Source organism: Mustela putorius, unplaced genomic scaffold (assembly GCF_011764305.1).
Source record: "Mustela putorius furo isolate JIRA1106 unplaced genomic scaffold, ASM1176430v1.1 tig00000874_pilon_pilon_pilon, whole genome shotgun sequence".
NCBI lineage: Eukaryota > Metazoa > Chordata > Mammalia > Carnivora > Mustelidae > Mustela > Mustela putorius.
In genome coordinates this window covers 8,355,334-8,369,744 of record NW_025421505.1, presented here as the reverse complement: position 1 = coordinate 8,369,744, position 14,411 = coordinate 8,355,334, and the positions used below count along the sequence as shown (strand labels likewise).

Genomic DNA, 14,411 nt, shown 5'->3' with positions numbered 1-14,411 from the left:
CCAGGCCGCACTCTCCCTAGAGACGCCTCAATTTTTCACTGTAAAAGGAATTTGGGGGACATATGAATACTCATAACTGGAAATGGTCTCAAACGATTTTGTGCTGTGCCACATTTATATGTGTTTTAAAAGCATTAAGCAATATCGCAAAGCGTTTATAGAAACATACATATGTAGAAAAAGTACAAAAAAATGCTAAGGAATGATACCAATTTCAAGATAGATGTTGGGAGGAGGGAAAACGATGGATGAGATTTGGGGCAGAGCTTTGCCTATATCTGTGACATATGATTTCGTAAAAAGAAGAGAGGGGAGGAGAAGAGAACAAATCTTATATTTAAATGAGTTGTGATATTATTTTTGTACCCACACCTGCAACTTTATACCCATTTTAGTATAAAATTAGCTTTATTAGACTACTACGAGAATTTGTGACCCAGTTTTCCATAGTGAGCACTCAAAATTTAAGTGCCCGTGGAATTTAATTTCCCTTTAATTCTTAAGAATTATTTAGAAAGGGTCTCCTGGGTAGCTCAGTTGGCTAAGCGTTTGCCTGCAGCTGGGGTCATGATCACAGGGTCCTGCCCGGTTCCCTGCTCAGTGGGGAGCCTGCTTCTCCCTCTCCCTCAGCCGCTCCCCTTGTCCATGCTCTCTAATAAATAAATAAATAAATAAAATCTTAAAAAAAGAATTATTTAGAAACTAGGTAGTAATTATACCTCAATAAAATTGCGGAAAAAACCTGGGGACAGTATGTAAACTCAAGATTTTTGAAAAAGTAAAAATCTACTGCGGATTTGCTGTAACAGTAGTATGAAGCTCTTTGAGTGTGTGATAATACAAAGATCCAAGGAACAATGGTATGAAGTGTAAGATTTGAAAAAAGATGGCACCATGTGAACATTTTAACATTTGTTAAGCTGGAATAGTGGAACTTATGCATCTATTTTATTATTTCCTGTAACTCTGGAATATTTCATAATTTACATTTTTTAATTTTAAGCAAGCAAATAGGCCAGAATAGGTGAAATAAAAATAGCAAATGTTGAAAATTATTAAAGTTGGGTAATGAGTATGTTTCCTCATTCTACTGCTCTTTTCTATTTTTTGTAAAGTTGACATTTTTGTTTAAGTTTGAAATTTCCCATAATAAAATTTTTATTATAAAACTAAAAATTAGGGGCACCAGGTGGCTCAGTTGGTTAAGCATCTGCCTTTGGCTCAGGTCATGATCCTAGGGTCCTGGCACAGAGCTCCACATTGGGCTCCCTGCTCCGTGGGGAATATACTTCTCCTTCTCCCTCTGCTGCTCCCTTCCACTGCGCCCCCTTCTTGTGCACACATGCGTGCACACTGTCTCTCAAATAAATAAAATCTTTTAAAAAACCTAAAAATTTTGGGGCACCTGGCTGGCTTAGTTGGAAGGGCATGTGACTCAAACTCACCATCTCAGGGTCGTGGCTTTGAGCCCCACAATGGGTATAGTGATTTCTAAAAAGCAAACTTTTTAAAAAAAAAACTAAAAAGTAAGACTTTATACATTTTTGTGTGTAATTTGCACATGCACAGAAAGTTTCTGGGAGGTCAAAACAACAAACTGTCAATAGAGATAACTCTTCCTTGCTGCCTCAAACAGATAACCATTTTTACAGTTTTCATTTAGAGTTCTCAGGTTCTCAGAGTCCTGGACCCCAAGCATATTATTTAAGGTTTGTGGAGGGGGAGGAAGATGGCTGAGAGAACAACAGTGAAATAGCTGCTGCCCTGGTCCAGAGGAACCAAACAGGGCTGGGTTCAGACAGTTGTAGTGGGGATGGAGAGAAGGGACTGATCGGGGAACTCTTTTAGAGGTAGAATTCAGGATGCAAAGATCTGGCTAAGGGAGTGAGCATGGAGAAGGCATGATAGATGTGAGAGGCTGTAGGGATGAGGGAATGGAATTGAAATACTGAAGTCCCAAGCTTGGGAGATGTTGAGAAGAAGCTTTAGGCTATGCCAAATTTAAATTCAAAGGCAAGTAGTTGGATCTGAAAAAAACAAAAAATAAGCTCAAATTTACAGAGAGCAGATCTGTAGTTGGGTTAGGGGATAGTGGGTGAAGGGGGCTGAAAGGTATAAACTTCGTTATAAAATAATCCTGGAGATGTACAGCATGGTAAGTAATATGCTGACTACAGTTAACAATACCGTACTGCATATTTGAAAGTTGCTGAGAGTAAAGTCTAAAGGTTCTCCTCACAAGAAAAAAGAAAAAAATATATATATATATATATTTAACTATGGAAGGTGATCCATGTTAACCAGACTCACTGAGGTGAATGTTCCCAAATGTATACAAATATCAAATCATTAGTTGTACACCTGAAACTAACATACTGTGACATGTTAATTATGCCTTAATTTAAAACAAGTTCTTTTTTAAATCCACAGTCAAGGTCATCAGAGCTGGCTGGCAAGGAAGAGAGGGTGGGTCTGGAGGTGAGGTGAGGTTTGCTGCCCTTGCCCAGAAGAAAAGCGCTCTCAGAGGCAGATTTGGAGGCGCTCGCGGAGACGATGAACCGTCCCGAGCACAGGACTGCACCTCATTACCGTGCAGGTTCTTTGCCTCCCTCCGTGCCCCCTTCCCACAGAGGAGAGAAAGCAGGGGTGGGGCCGAGGGCTGCAACGGTCCCTTCTCCTCTTCGAAGAGAGCGCCCCTTAGCCGGGGTCGGGGGAGGGGGGGGGCTGATCTCAACGCAGTCGACTGCCAGTCCCGGGAAGACCCAGCAATTCTGGCCGCAGACGGGCCTCGCCATTTCCCTCCCTTGTAGCGCCCGGCGCCCCAGGCCGCTCGTCCGGAAAAGGGGCGCTCTGTTCTCCAGGATTTGAGCAAGGAAGCCGGACGCCCGGGACAGCCTCTTCTCCCGAAGGCAGCGAGGCTGAGGGTAACACGAGAGGCGTTCGGTGGGAGCCCCGGCCGGAGTGTGCGCCGCCGGCCTCCGGGCCAGCCGGAAGTGCCTCCCCCTCGAAGCAAAGGACTTCCGTTGGGTCTGCAGGGTAGTCGGAGTCAGCATGGCGGTCTCCTTGGCCGGGAAAAAAATCGTGTTTGTCACGGGGAACGCCAAGAAGCTGGAGGAGGTGCTGGGAGGGCGCGGGAGCCCGGCCAGTGGGCGGCTGGGGGAAGGGGGTAGCGCGTGGTAGGGCCCGCGGGGGATCGGGCGGAGAAGCGGCCTCCGGGCGGAGGGGGCTGGAGAGGCCGACCCGGGCGTGTGGATTGGGTTGGGCCGCGCTGAGTGAAACGACCGTGTGTGCGGAATGGGGCTGGCCGGTGGTTGGCCTTAATAGAATTCGGGCGTTGACAGAACCAGGCTCGCGAGCTCGGGAGCTGCGGGAGCTAAAGGAGTGCGGGATCCTTAGTACCTCATCTATTGGGTTACACCCCAAACCGGGACTCTTGACACCCCTCTCGAGCTGATCCAGACCCCGCTGCCGACCTAGGAGGGGCAGGGGCCAGGCAGAGCGTGGAGCAGGCAAGCAAACAGCCCTCCACGCCCCACGGGGAAATGGGGATGATTTGGAAGGTCGGTTTCACACAACGCAATGGGGAGGAGAAGTGAAGAAGACATTAGATCCAAAGTTCCTGCCTCTGGGAATTTGTGGCTAGTTGTGAGAGTTCTGCAGGTGGATGGATAGCCTTTGGCTGCAAATAATAGAGACACACAGGGAGCTCATGTCAACCACCAGGAGGCTCTTCTGGGAATACAATGTTACGATATCTCACAAGACTTGAGGAGTCTCCTGAGGGCCTGTCTTGTCCTCGTAGTTCCCCGTGGATGCCCATCCCTTTCCTAGGAAACGTTTTTCTGCTTATTTCGCTTCTGGTGGAGGGAGCAGTGAGCCTTCTGACATACATTAGCTCTCATTAGCCTTGGGTCAAAGATTTGCCCCCTGCTCAGTTAGCCATGGCCAAGGAGGTGGGTCATGGTACAGAATCAGGGTGACATCCACTAGATATGTTGAGGCTTAGAGGTGGGACCCAGTCATTAGGGGACGACTCTTCATTGTCCACAGCATAGGAAATGATGCACTTCTGTGCTAGTACAGGGTGTCCTCAAGAGCAAGAGCCCTGTGCTGATAAAAAGTTTGGGATCCTAAGGCCAGGCCAGTCAAACAGACAAGTAGTGCCACCCTGGGGGATAGTGGGTGCCAGCTCCCAAGCCCATCTCTGTCTCTGGTTGAGAATGTGACTGCCTACGTTTTAAGAAGAGGCTAGAATGGCGAGAGGAGGCGCACTGGAGAAGATGGACTTGAAGTTGGCTTAGGACAGGGTGTCTTTTTTTAATTTTTTTTTCCCCTTTTCTTTTCTCCCCCACCCCCGGAACAGGGTGTCTTAACTCTTCATCCCATAGCACTCCCCTGGCAGGCTGATGAGGCCTATGGACCATTTTTCAAGAAAAGATTTTTAAATGTACAAAGTAAAATACATAGGATCACAAAGGAAATTGATTCTGTCAGAGTTTAATTCTCAGTATCAATATTTGTGATTTGTGATTAGCATACATTCTTTAATGCATTAAATAATTCAGTCTACCTGTGTGTAGTTACCATAATTTTCAAATAGGATTGTAAATATTTTGAGATCTCTGCTACAGCTCTAATGGGATATGACAACATCTGTGATTTTAATAGGTTTAGAGGTCATAGGAACTGCTGATGCTATTTTGGTTTTCTATATTTACAATTGAAAGAGATGCTAAATTTTAGCTAGGGGTTAGTGAAAATAAAGGCATCCCCCCCACCCCCATCCTGGTTCACAGGCCTCTTGAATTCTGGGTAACCCCTGATGGAGGATTGCCAGAATAGGAGGTTACATAGAGTTTTAGGGAGCAGGGAGAAGGGAAGAGGGCATTCTGGGTGGGGGGGATAGCATCAACAGAGAGACCTGAAGTAGGAGGGGTAGGAGACTGAGGGGATGGGGGAGCTGACCTGCTGGGAGTGGGACCCTGAAGTCTGGAGTGAGGCTCATGGGCCTGACTTACTAAGCTTTAGGGGGCTGGCAGAAGAGTTACCCGAAGAGAAAGGTGGGTGACAGCTTCTGTAGTAACCGGGAGTTTTTAACAAATGGTGATAAATATTCTTTGATTTTGAAACAGGTCATTCAGATTCTGGGCGATAAGTCTCCATGCACTTTGGTGGCACAGAAAATTGACCGTATGTCTGTTTCGTTTTATTTTTTGAAAGATGGCTTGATTTTCCCTGTCTCCCTGTGACCTGTCTCTCTTTTTATGTATCTGTTTCTCCAATAAGTGCCGGAGTACCAGGGAGAGCCTGATGAGATTTCCATACAGAAGTGTCAGGAGGCAGCTCGCCAGGTGCTTGCCCCCCACGTGTCCCAAACTTGCTTCTCTGGTCCTGGGGGCTCCTGGGGGCTGTGCCTGCTGGGCTGAGGGAGAGAATAATAGGGTGGGCACAGCTGGTCATAACTTCAAGGACTTACCCAGGCCTAGCTAGACTGGGTAAGTTCATGTTAGTCCAGGAATACTACCTTTCTTTCTCAGCCTTTACTGCATAAACCAATACACACATAGGCACGCACACGCATACACATATGCACACACTTGTCTCCGATTTTCAAATGCCTACATTACATTGCCTGCTTTCTCCCCCCAAATATCTCCCCCTGCACTCACACATCTCTGTGGAATTGGAAAAGAACACTTTCTGGAGAGTCAGGCTGTCTGAGTGCGAATCGCACGTCTCTGGTTGCTGTGCCTGGAGTAAGCTTTACAACCTGCCAAATTTTTGGTATTCCTATCTCTCAAATGAAGATAAGAGATTAGCCAGGGGCTGTTTCCTATAGCTGTTAACTGCTGCAGCTGTAGATCCCAACTAGCTGAGGGCCTGGCTTCAGCCTGGGTAGCCTGGGAATTGGGGTTAGGGACAGGGTCTACTCCTGGTCACAGGTCTCGGGGCTTTGATTCCTTGTCTTGCAGGTACAGGGGCCTGTACTGGTGGAGGACACCTGTCTGTGCTTCAATGCCCTCGGGGGCCTCCCTGGCCCCTACATGTGAGTGCTCCCCCACCCCTTTGCGGGGCCCTGGCCACAGAATCACCTGAAATTCAAAATGATTGGTTACCTGATATTGTGGGTCATTCACTATCTTGGTGTCAATCCCAATATTTCACATTGTCCTGAGGAAGGATTAGGGATGGGGGAGAGGCATACCTTTCTTTCTTTTGTGAAGGGTGAGAATGTGGTTGTGTAAGAGGAGATGGGCCAGGGGAACCCCACCTGCTGGAGAGGTACATTCGTGGCAGATCAATTTCAGGAAAAAGGAAATAAGGAAGGTGAGATCTGAAAATGGATTTCCTTAAAACTATTCAGTGCCCTGGACACCCTCAGATGGCCTTTGTGTATCTCCAGGGTACATGTACCCCACTTTGAATGCTCCTTGGAGGGGCTGGAGGGCCTATGGACAGAGCTGCTTCTGCTGGGTGTCGGATCTGTTTTTCTTGAACTTCTGGATTGCCAATATGTTTCCTAAGGCACCAGCACCCGTATATGTTGCTCCATATCCTCACCAGCACTGAATATTAGGACTTTAATGTTTTTTTTTTTCTTTTTTTTTAAGATTTTATTTATTCATTTGACAGAGAGAGATCACAAGTAGGCAGAGAGGCAGGCAGAGAGAGAGAGGAGGAAGCAGGCTCCCTGCCGAGCAGAGAGCCGATGCGGGACTCGATCCCAGGACCCTGAGATCATGACCTGAGCTGAAGGCAGCGGCTTAACCCACTGAGCCACCCAGGCGCCCGGACTTTAATGTTTTGCAATGTAGGGAATGTGAAGTGTTACCGCATTTGGATTGAATTTGCATTTTCCTTTTTTTTTCTAAGATTTTTTTTTTTTTTAATGTATTTGAGAGAGCTAGAGCACACGCGGTAGGGTAGGGGGTGGGCAAAGGGAGAGGGAGAAGCAGACTTTCTGCTGAGCAAGAAGTGATGTGGGGCTTGATCCCAGGACCCTGAGACCATGACCTGAGCGGAAGGTAGCTGCTTAACTGATTGAGCCACCCAGGCATCCCTGAATTTGCATTTTTCTAATTACCAATGAGGTTGAGGCCTTCCCCGTAGGTTTTATTGATGCTTCTGTGCGCTGCCTGTTTACCTCCATCCTTCCTATTGGATTAGTCTTCTTCATTTTGAGACAAGACATTATTTATCATGCCCCCTGCCTGTCTTGGGGGCTCTAATCCTGTGGGTGGGGTAAGAAGGGTGGGAAGGGCACAGCCCAGAGAAGATGTTAGGAAGATCCTTCTGTACCTGGTGTCTGACTCATCTTCATTTCTCTTGCAGAAAATGGTTTCTGGAGAAGTTAAAGCCTGAAGGTATTAATCTGTTTTATCTCTTAATCTGTTGGGAATTGAAAATCTGGAGGTGGTCCAGGGGAAGGGTTCCAGCTAAGTAATCAGGAGTCTCCCCACCATGGAGCCCTTGTTCACCTCAGTTTTTCCAGTCTGGAACCTGTGGCTTGGACTTTCCCTGCACACCCGGATCCAGGAAGTGCTGAGATGCGGGAAGAGTGGATGGGAAGGGTGGAAGGGACTGTGAGATTGAGAGACACGGGGGCTGCCATTGATTCCGGCTGAGAGGTTTGGCCCAACTGACTCCTGGCCTGTTCCTGCCTCAGCCAGGGCCTGGCCTGGAGGCTTGGGGGACCGGCTGCCTCTCTTGCGGCGCTGGCAGTGCATACCCTATCACAGTTGTGGGCCAGAATGTCCCCTCCTTAGGTCCTTCTATGAACACTTCCAATTATGGAGCATCTCAGACATGTACAGTAGTAGAATAAAATAACGAGCTCCATGTCCCCATCATCCAATTTCCAGGGTATTAACCTGGATAAGGTATAAACCTATGTGATGACATGTATAAGCTCCCCCAAATCTGGTGGCTCCCCCTCCAGGGCCTCAGGGCTGGGGAGTGAGGCTGGGAACTGAGCTGCGCAGAGATCACTGCACTCCCCCTTCCCTCCCACCGCAGGTCTCTACCAGCTCCTGGCTGGTTTCGATGACAAGTCTGCCTATGCACTCTGCACTTTCGCACTCAGCACTGGGGACCCCAGCGAGCCAGTTCGCCTGTTCAGGGGCAGAACCTCGGTGCGTATTCACGCTACTTTCCCCGTGGGCCGCCAGAGGGCGCTGTAGCTTGAGCCAATGGCCCAGAGTCTAAGGCAGGAGGGTGGTGGGAAGGGCTCATGGCCAGTTAAATTCCCACACCTTTGCCCAGACATGCCTCTGGGTCTCACAACTAGGAGTGCTGTCAATCGTGAAATCTCTTTGACCTTTGAGGCTCGTGTTTTAGGGATACACAGGGGCTCATGGCCTTTGAGGCCTGCACGGAGTCCCCTCCTAAGAAGCAGAATGCGGAGGTGACGTGGACAGCCCAGATTTCTTCCAGCTCTGTCCCTTTCCAAGTGCTGAGGCTATGGCTTCCCTTGAACATCTCACATCCTTTCCAACTTCACATGTTCCTGTAAAATCTTACTTTTCCCCAGCTGCCCTTCAGCACAGCCACGCCAGCCTATCAGACCCTTGGGTTTAGCTGCTTCTTACAGGGTACAGACCACCCTCGGAGCTGACCTGCTCCCCCACCAGCGCAGCCATTCCCTTCTTGTGTCGGGACGGTGCCTTCTGGCCCATCACTCCTCTGCCAATGCCTTCTGCTCGTGATAAAATCCAGAGTAGCCCACAGAGCCCTTCCCCAGAGGCTCCTTTGGGGGATGCCCACAGACATTTCGTGATGCCCTGCCTTGTTAATTTTTTTTAATAGTGGTTTAAAAAAACCATAAAAATTACCATCTCCACTGTTTTTAGGTATTTGGTACAGTGGTATTAACTCTGTGCATTGCTGTGCCATAGATCTTGAACTTCTCATCCTGCAAAACTGAAACTATACTCATTGAACAAAACCCCCCCCTTCCCCCTCCCCACCAACCCCCCTGGCAACTGCTGTTCCACTCTTGTTTCTAAGAGTTTGGCAACTTCAGACCCGTTATGTAAGTGGAATCCTGCATACAGTGTTTATCTTTTTGTGGCTGGCTTATTTCTTAGCATAATGCCCTCCAAGGATCATTTGTGTGGTGGCAAGTGACAGAATTCCTCCTTAATTTATTTAACATATAATGTATTATTTGCCCCAGGGGTACAGGTCTGAATTGTCAGGCTTACACATTCACAGCACTCACCATAGCACATACTCTCCCCAATGTCCATCACCCAGCTACCCTATCCCTCCCCGCCCACACCCCCCAACAACCCTCAGTTTGTTTTGTGAGATTAAGAGTCTCCTATGATTTGTCTCCCTCGAACCCATCTTGTTTCATTTTTCCTCCCCTACCCCCTAAACCCCCCCACCCTGCCTCTCAAATTCTTCATATCAGAGAGAACTCCTCCTTTTTACTATGGCTGAATAATATCCATTGTGGGTATTTGCACATTTGTTTTGTCCATTTATCTGTCGATGGGCACTTAAGATTTCTTCCACGTTTGGCTGCTATGAATAATGTTGCTACAAACACAGATGTTCCAATATCTGTTGAGATCTTGTGTTTGGTTCTTTGGGATATTTATGCAGAACCAGGATGGCTGGATTGTAATTGCCAGGTTACATTTTTTTTTTTTTTAAGATTTTATTTATTTATTTGACAGACAGAGATCACAAGTAGGCAGAAAGGCAGGCAGAGAGAGAGAGAAAGGAGGAAGCAGGCTCCCTGCCGAGCAGAGAGCCTGATGCGGGACTCGATCCCAGGACTCCGAGATCATGACCTGAGCCGAAGGCAGCGGCTTAACCCACTGAGCCACCCAGGCGCCCCCAGGTTACATTTTTTTTTTTTTTAAGATTTTATTTATTTATTTGGCAGAAAGAAATCACAAGTAGATGGAGAGGCAGGCAGAGAGAGAGGGAAGCAGGCTCTCCGCCTAGCAGAGAGCCCGATGCGGGACCCGATCCCAGGACCCTGAGATCATGACCTGAGCCGAAGGCAGCGGCTTAAACCACTGAGCCACCCAGGCGCCCCTCCCAGGTTACATTTTTAAAAATTAATTCTAGTTGTCTGCCCCTGTCACAGAAGTGTTCTCTAAAAAATCAGAATTGTGAACAAGCATAATCCCTGCTGATGGGGCACAGTCACTGGGGTGACCCAATTGGGGTCCCCGTTATTCCCCATCGTCTCTCCCACTTCAAGCACCTTGTTGCTTGCCAGCCTCTATGTTAACCTGAGGTGGCTTTGTTTCTTCTTGTTTCGTTCTCACTCAAACTTTCCAGACCCAGTCATGTTGTCCTTTCAACAACGCATATGCCGAGCCCATCCCCATCTTGGGTCCCAACACCAGCTGTGTCCCCCACCTGGAATGTTTTTGCCCATCACTTTACATGGCCACATTGTCTGCTCCCTGAGCTCCCCATCTAGGCCCCTCCATCCTGTTATCCTTGAGCCCAGCTCCCTGTTTGTTCCTTCTAAGGCACTTTGCATTTTGTAATCATTCATTTGTTTACTGGTGTAAAGCCTGTTTTGCTTAAGACATCCATTTGAGGAGGGCAAGGCTGGGTCTGCTATGGCTCCAGGGCTGAAAACACTACCAGCCCCACTGTAAATGTTCAAAAACCATTTGTGCAAGGTTCACAGTGGCTCAGGAATGGGTCTTGGTCCCGTAGCTCCCCACCAGCACTGGTGGAATCTGCCTTCGGTCTGAAAAACTTAGCCATTATGTGGCTAATCTCCATTTTCTACCATTTTCCTCATATTTTTTTATTTCTCAAGAGATTTTATTATTTATTTGAGAGAGAGCAGCTGCACAGGAGCAGAGGGAGAGGGAAAAGCAGACTCCCTGTTGAGACATGGGGCTCAAGCTGCGACCCCGGGATCATGACCTGAGCTGAAGGCAGATGCTTAACCAGCTGAGCCACCCAGGCCCCACTCCCTTGTATTTTTTAATTTACTAATTTTTAATCCTCATGGCAACATGACATGGTGCTGAATTAAATCGATTCTCTTTGTAACATTTTTCTATTGGAATTTGCCTATTGTAGTCAAGAGTTACTGAGCTCATTTATGTATTGAACAATGTGCAAAGTAATTTCTGTTTCTTCATTCAATTGTTAGAGCCTCCTTTGTAGTTTGAGAAATGCAGCAATTTATTTCACTTAACATAATAAAAATGAGTAGCAGTCCTAGGGCTTGTCTGCCTAGTCCAGGATCTCATACCTTCCTATTCAGAGAAAATGTTTTCTGTCAGTTTTTCCATTGACTCTCTTCAGTGAGGTCACAGTTTGTCAGAGCTGTAGAGAGAGGGAGAGTGGCCCCAAAGGTATCAGTGGGCTGATAAGGTTTGTGGTTCCTGTGTGTGTGTGTGAAGGGAGAGTGGTCCTATATGTATTTATGGGATTCATAATACAAATTATGTATTCAGCAAACATTGGCAGGTACCACAGACTTCTCGAAGCCATATTTTTTTTTAATAAGTACTTAAAAAAAAAAAGATTTTATTTATTTGACAGAGAGAGAGAGAGAGATCATAAGTAGGCAGAGAGAGAGGGGGAAACAGGCTCCCTGCTGAGCAGAGAGCCCAACACGGGGTCAATCCCAGGACCCTGAGACCATGACCTGAGCTGAAGGCAGCGGCTTAAACCACTGAGCCACCGAGGTGCCCTAAAGCCAATTATTTTGAATAAATGGGACTTAACCAAATACATAAACTAGACTCAAACTGGCTACCCTTCCCTTGCTAGGGCATCTCCTCTGTGCCCAGTGATACACCTATCCCCTCTTTTCCCTGGCAGGGCCAGATCGTGGCGCCCCGAGGCTGCCGAGACTTTGGCTGGGATCCCTGCTTTCAGCCTGATGGATATGAGCAGACGTAAGGAGCCTTATTTCCTTCCGGGGATGTAGGGTTGGAATGGCCACAGTCCGGGTTGGGCCGGCACCCTGCCCCAGTGCAGGCATGCAGACATGGGCGGGCCGGCTCTCAGCTGCTGCTCCAGCTGAAGGCAGTTCTGCTGGGGTGGATGCGAGGAATCTGAGTGGGCCGATCTCCAGGGTAGGAGGCAGCCAGGCGGCGCCGGGAGTTCTGGGCCCTCGGGCTGCAGCTCCCCGCAGAGCAGCTGTGTGACTTGAGTGCCTTCCCCCTCTACCCTTGGCTTGTCCTATATGAAGCTGACAGTTTGGTGGGATCATCTGACTTCCCCATGGGATTTGGAAAAATGTTAATATTTCCAGCCTTTGGGGTGGCATGAAACCCCCACAGCGCCAAGTGTTCTCATCAATTGCCCCTGACCCCTCATGCCCCCCACCATTTGCAGTGGACATGTTTACTGTTATTGGAATCAAGTGTGCTAGGCTAGAGGGGCCCTTAAAGGAGGGTGGCCTGAAGCCTCCCAGTAGCCAGAAAGGGCTGAGGATGATATGAAACAGCACCATCCAAGAATGCAAGATAGAGAAATGATCTTTCTCCACTGTTCAAGCCAACTTGTGGCTATCCAGTATGACTTCGGGACTGAAAATAGTCTTAGTTGATGACAGTTAATTTCCATGTACATGGCCACTTGCAGCTAGTGGCCACAGCATGGACAGCACGGATCTGCAACACCCAGGTGGGGTGTGGGTCCTCACTGGAGCCCTAACACGGAGGAGAGGCCACTAGCCAGCTGTCCCATGCCACCCCCACAGTACAAGAGAGGAGACTCGAGTTTGCTCTGTCAGGCCTCACTGCTTCCTGTCAACAGATGACAAAGCTGATCAAACACGCAGCTCATCCCCCTGTCTCCGGCTTCCCCTAGCGACTTTTGGACACACTCGGGCAAGTCTGACATCCTTCCACATTCGTTAATATGGGTTTCCATTTCCAGGGGAATTTAAAACTCTCCGGTTTTTTTTAAAAATTAACTCTGGCTGCTGGGAGCTGGTGGCCCCATCACCCTTTCCTGGCGACTCCTTGATCTCTGGGCTCCAGGATGGGTGAGGGATGCATACCCCCAAATCTGGGCTCCTCTGAGCTGCTGTTGTCACCCCTTAGGTATGCAGAGATGCCCAAAGCTGAGAAGAACACCATCTCCCATCGCTTCCGGGCCTTGCTTGAGCTGCAGAAATACCTTGGCAGCCTCGATGCCCCAGTAGTTGGTGATGATCGCCCTGGCCGGGGAACTGGGGAAGGCTAGCCTGCCGCCTCCAAGCCATCAGACAGGCAGTCCTCCAAGTACTGCCTTCCTGGTCTCTACTTTCTAGAGGGGGGTTAGACAGCCTCGCCAGCCCTGTTTGGAGGAGCAGCTGGCTCTGCTTGGAGGAACTTGGGGCCCTTGGGGATTCAGTGGTCCCTCCTACAGCCTCCTGGCCTGGGATCCTGAAAGGACTTGGATGTTAAAACTGGCCATGGTGGGTCCGAGGGCTTGGGCAGAAACAAATCGCCCTCGACATTTTTGAAGTGGCAGAAATAAAAATACTGGAAGGCACTTGCCCCCAGAATAAACTGGATATATCCTCTTTGAAACCTACCCCGGGCAGTTGTCTGTCCCCTGAATCTCTTTTGGCAGGAGCAGGAGACCTCGAAGCTCGGGGGGCGAGGGTGGGACGAGGGTAGCAGCTATAGGTGTTCATGTGACCGTGCTCCCTGGAGTATCGCATCTTTCCTCTCGTTCTCCAAGTCTCAGCTTGTGAGCGGACCTTGTCCATGCTCATGACCTTGACCTTGTCCTTGACCCATGCTGCCCACCACCCAGGGAGGGAGGCCACCCCCCAGCTGCCCTCCACGGTGTTTGCCAGGTTGGGGGGTGGGCAGTCCAGATGTTGAGTGCTTCAGCTGTATTTCAGTGTAACATCAGAGCAACTAAAGTGTTGAGGTGGGGTTTTGTTTTGGGGTTTTTCTTTTTTTTTTTTGAGAGACAGAATGAGTGGCAGGGAAAGATAGAGGGAGAGAAAGAATCTCAAGCAGGTGCCACACCCAATTCTGTGCTGGGCGTGGGGTTTGATCTCAGAATCCTGAGATCATGACCTGAGCCGAAATCAAGAGTTGGACGCCTAACCGACTGAGATTACAGGTGCCCCTAAAATGTTGTTTTTTGTTTTTTTTGTTTTTTAAGATTTTATTTATTTACTTGACAGAGATCACAAGTAGGCAGAGAGGGAGGAAGGGAAGCAGGCTCTCTGCTGAGCAGGGAACCTGATGCAGGGCTCGATCCCAGGACCCCGGGAACCATGACCTGAGCCGAAGGCAGAGGCTTTAACCCACTGAGCCACCCAGGCGCTCCTCTAAAATGTTGGTTCTTAATGATGCCAGGTCCGTTTTTATGGCAGGGACAGGGCATGGAGTCTCCATTCGAGTTGAGAGGACACAGCATGGTTCAGCCTGGGACCTCCAGGCCCCGCGCAGGAAGTCTGCCTCAGC

The 14,411-nt window shown here is 48.7% G+C and overlaps 1 protein-coding gene across 2 annotated transcripts; it reads left to right on the top strand.

Moving 5' to 3' along the window:
- The first annotated feature begins 2,565 nt into the window (after positions 1-2,565).
- Positions 2,566-13,521, top strand: ITPA (inosine triphosphatase). Of its 2 annotated transcripts, XM_045086047.1 has the most exons (9): positions 2,566-3,117; positions 5,133-5,190; positions 5,287-5,351; positions 5,973-6,046; positions 7,333-7,364; positions 8,017-8,132; positions 11,815-11,891; positions 12,701-12,830; positions 13,047-13,521. In XM_045086047.1, exons 1-9 carry the CDS (start codon positions 3,052-3,054, stop codon positions 13,068-13,070), a joined length of 642 nt encoding a protein of 213 aa, XP_044941982.1. In that variant the 5' UTR covers positions 2,566-3,051; the 3' UTR covers positions 13,071-13,521. The 2 variants fall into 2 exon arrangements, with proteins under 2 accessions (XP_044941982.1, XP_004772944.1); XM_004772887.3 differs by lacking the exon at positions 12,701-12,830 and having other exon boundaries at positions 2,740-3,117.
- Positions 13,522-14,411: the final 890 nt, after the last annotated feature.

Excerpts from the sequence above, each read along its gene's own strand:
- ITPA (XM_045086047.1), top strand. The coding sequence starts at position 3,052 with ATGGCGGTCTCCTTGGCCGGGAAAAAAATCGTGTTTGTCACGGGGAAC. Across the intron at positions 7,365-8,016 it reads GGAGAAGTTAAAGCCTGAAG|GTCTCTACCAGCTCCTGGCT; the intron begins GTATTAATCTGT and ends CTCCCACCGCAG. Across the intron at positions 8,133-11,814 it reads TGTTCAGGGGCAGAACCTCG|GGCCAGATCGTGGCGCCCCG; the intron begins GTGCGTATTCAC and ends TTTCCCTGGCAG.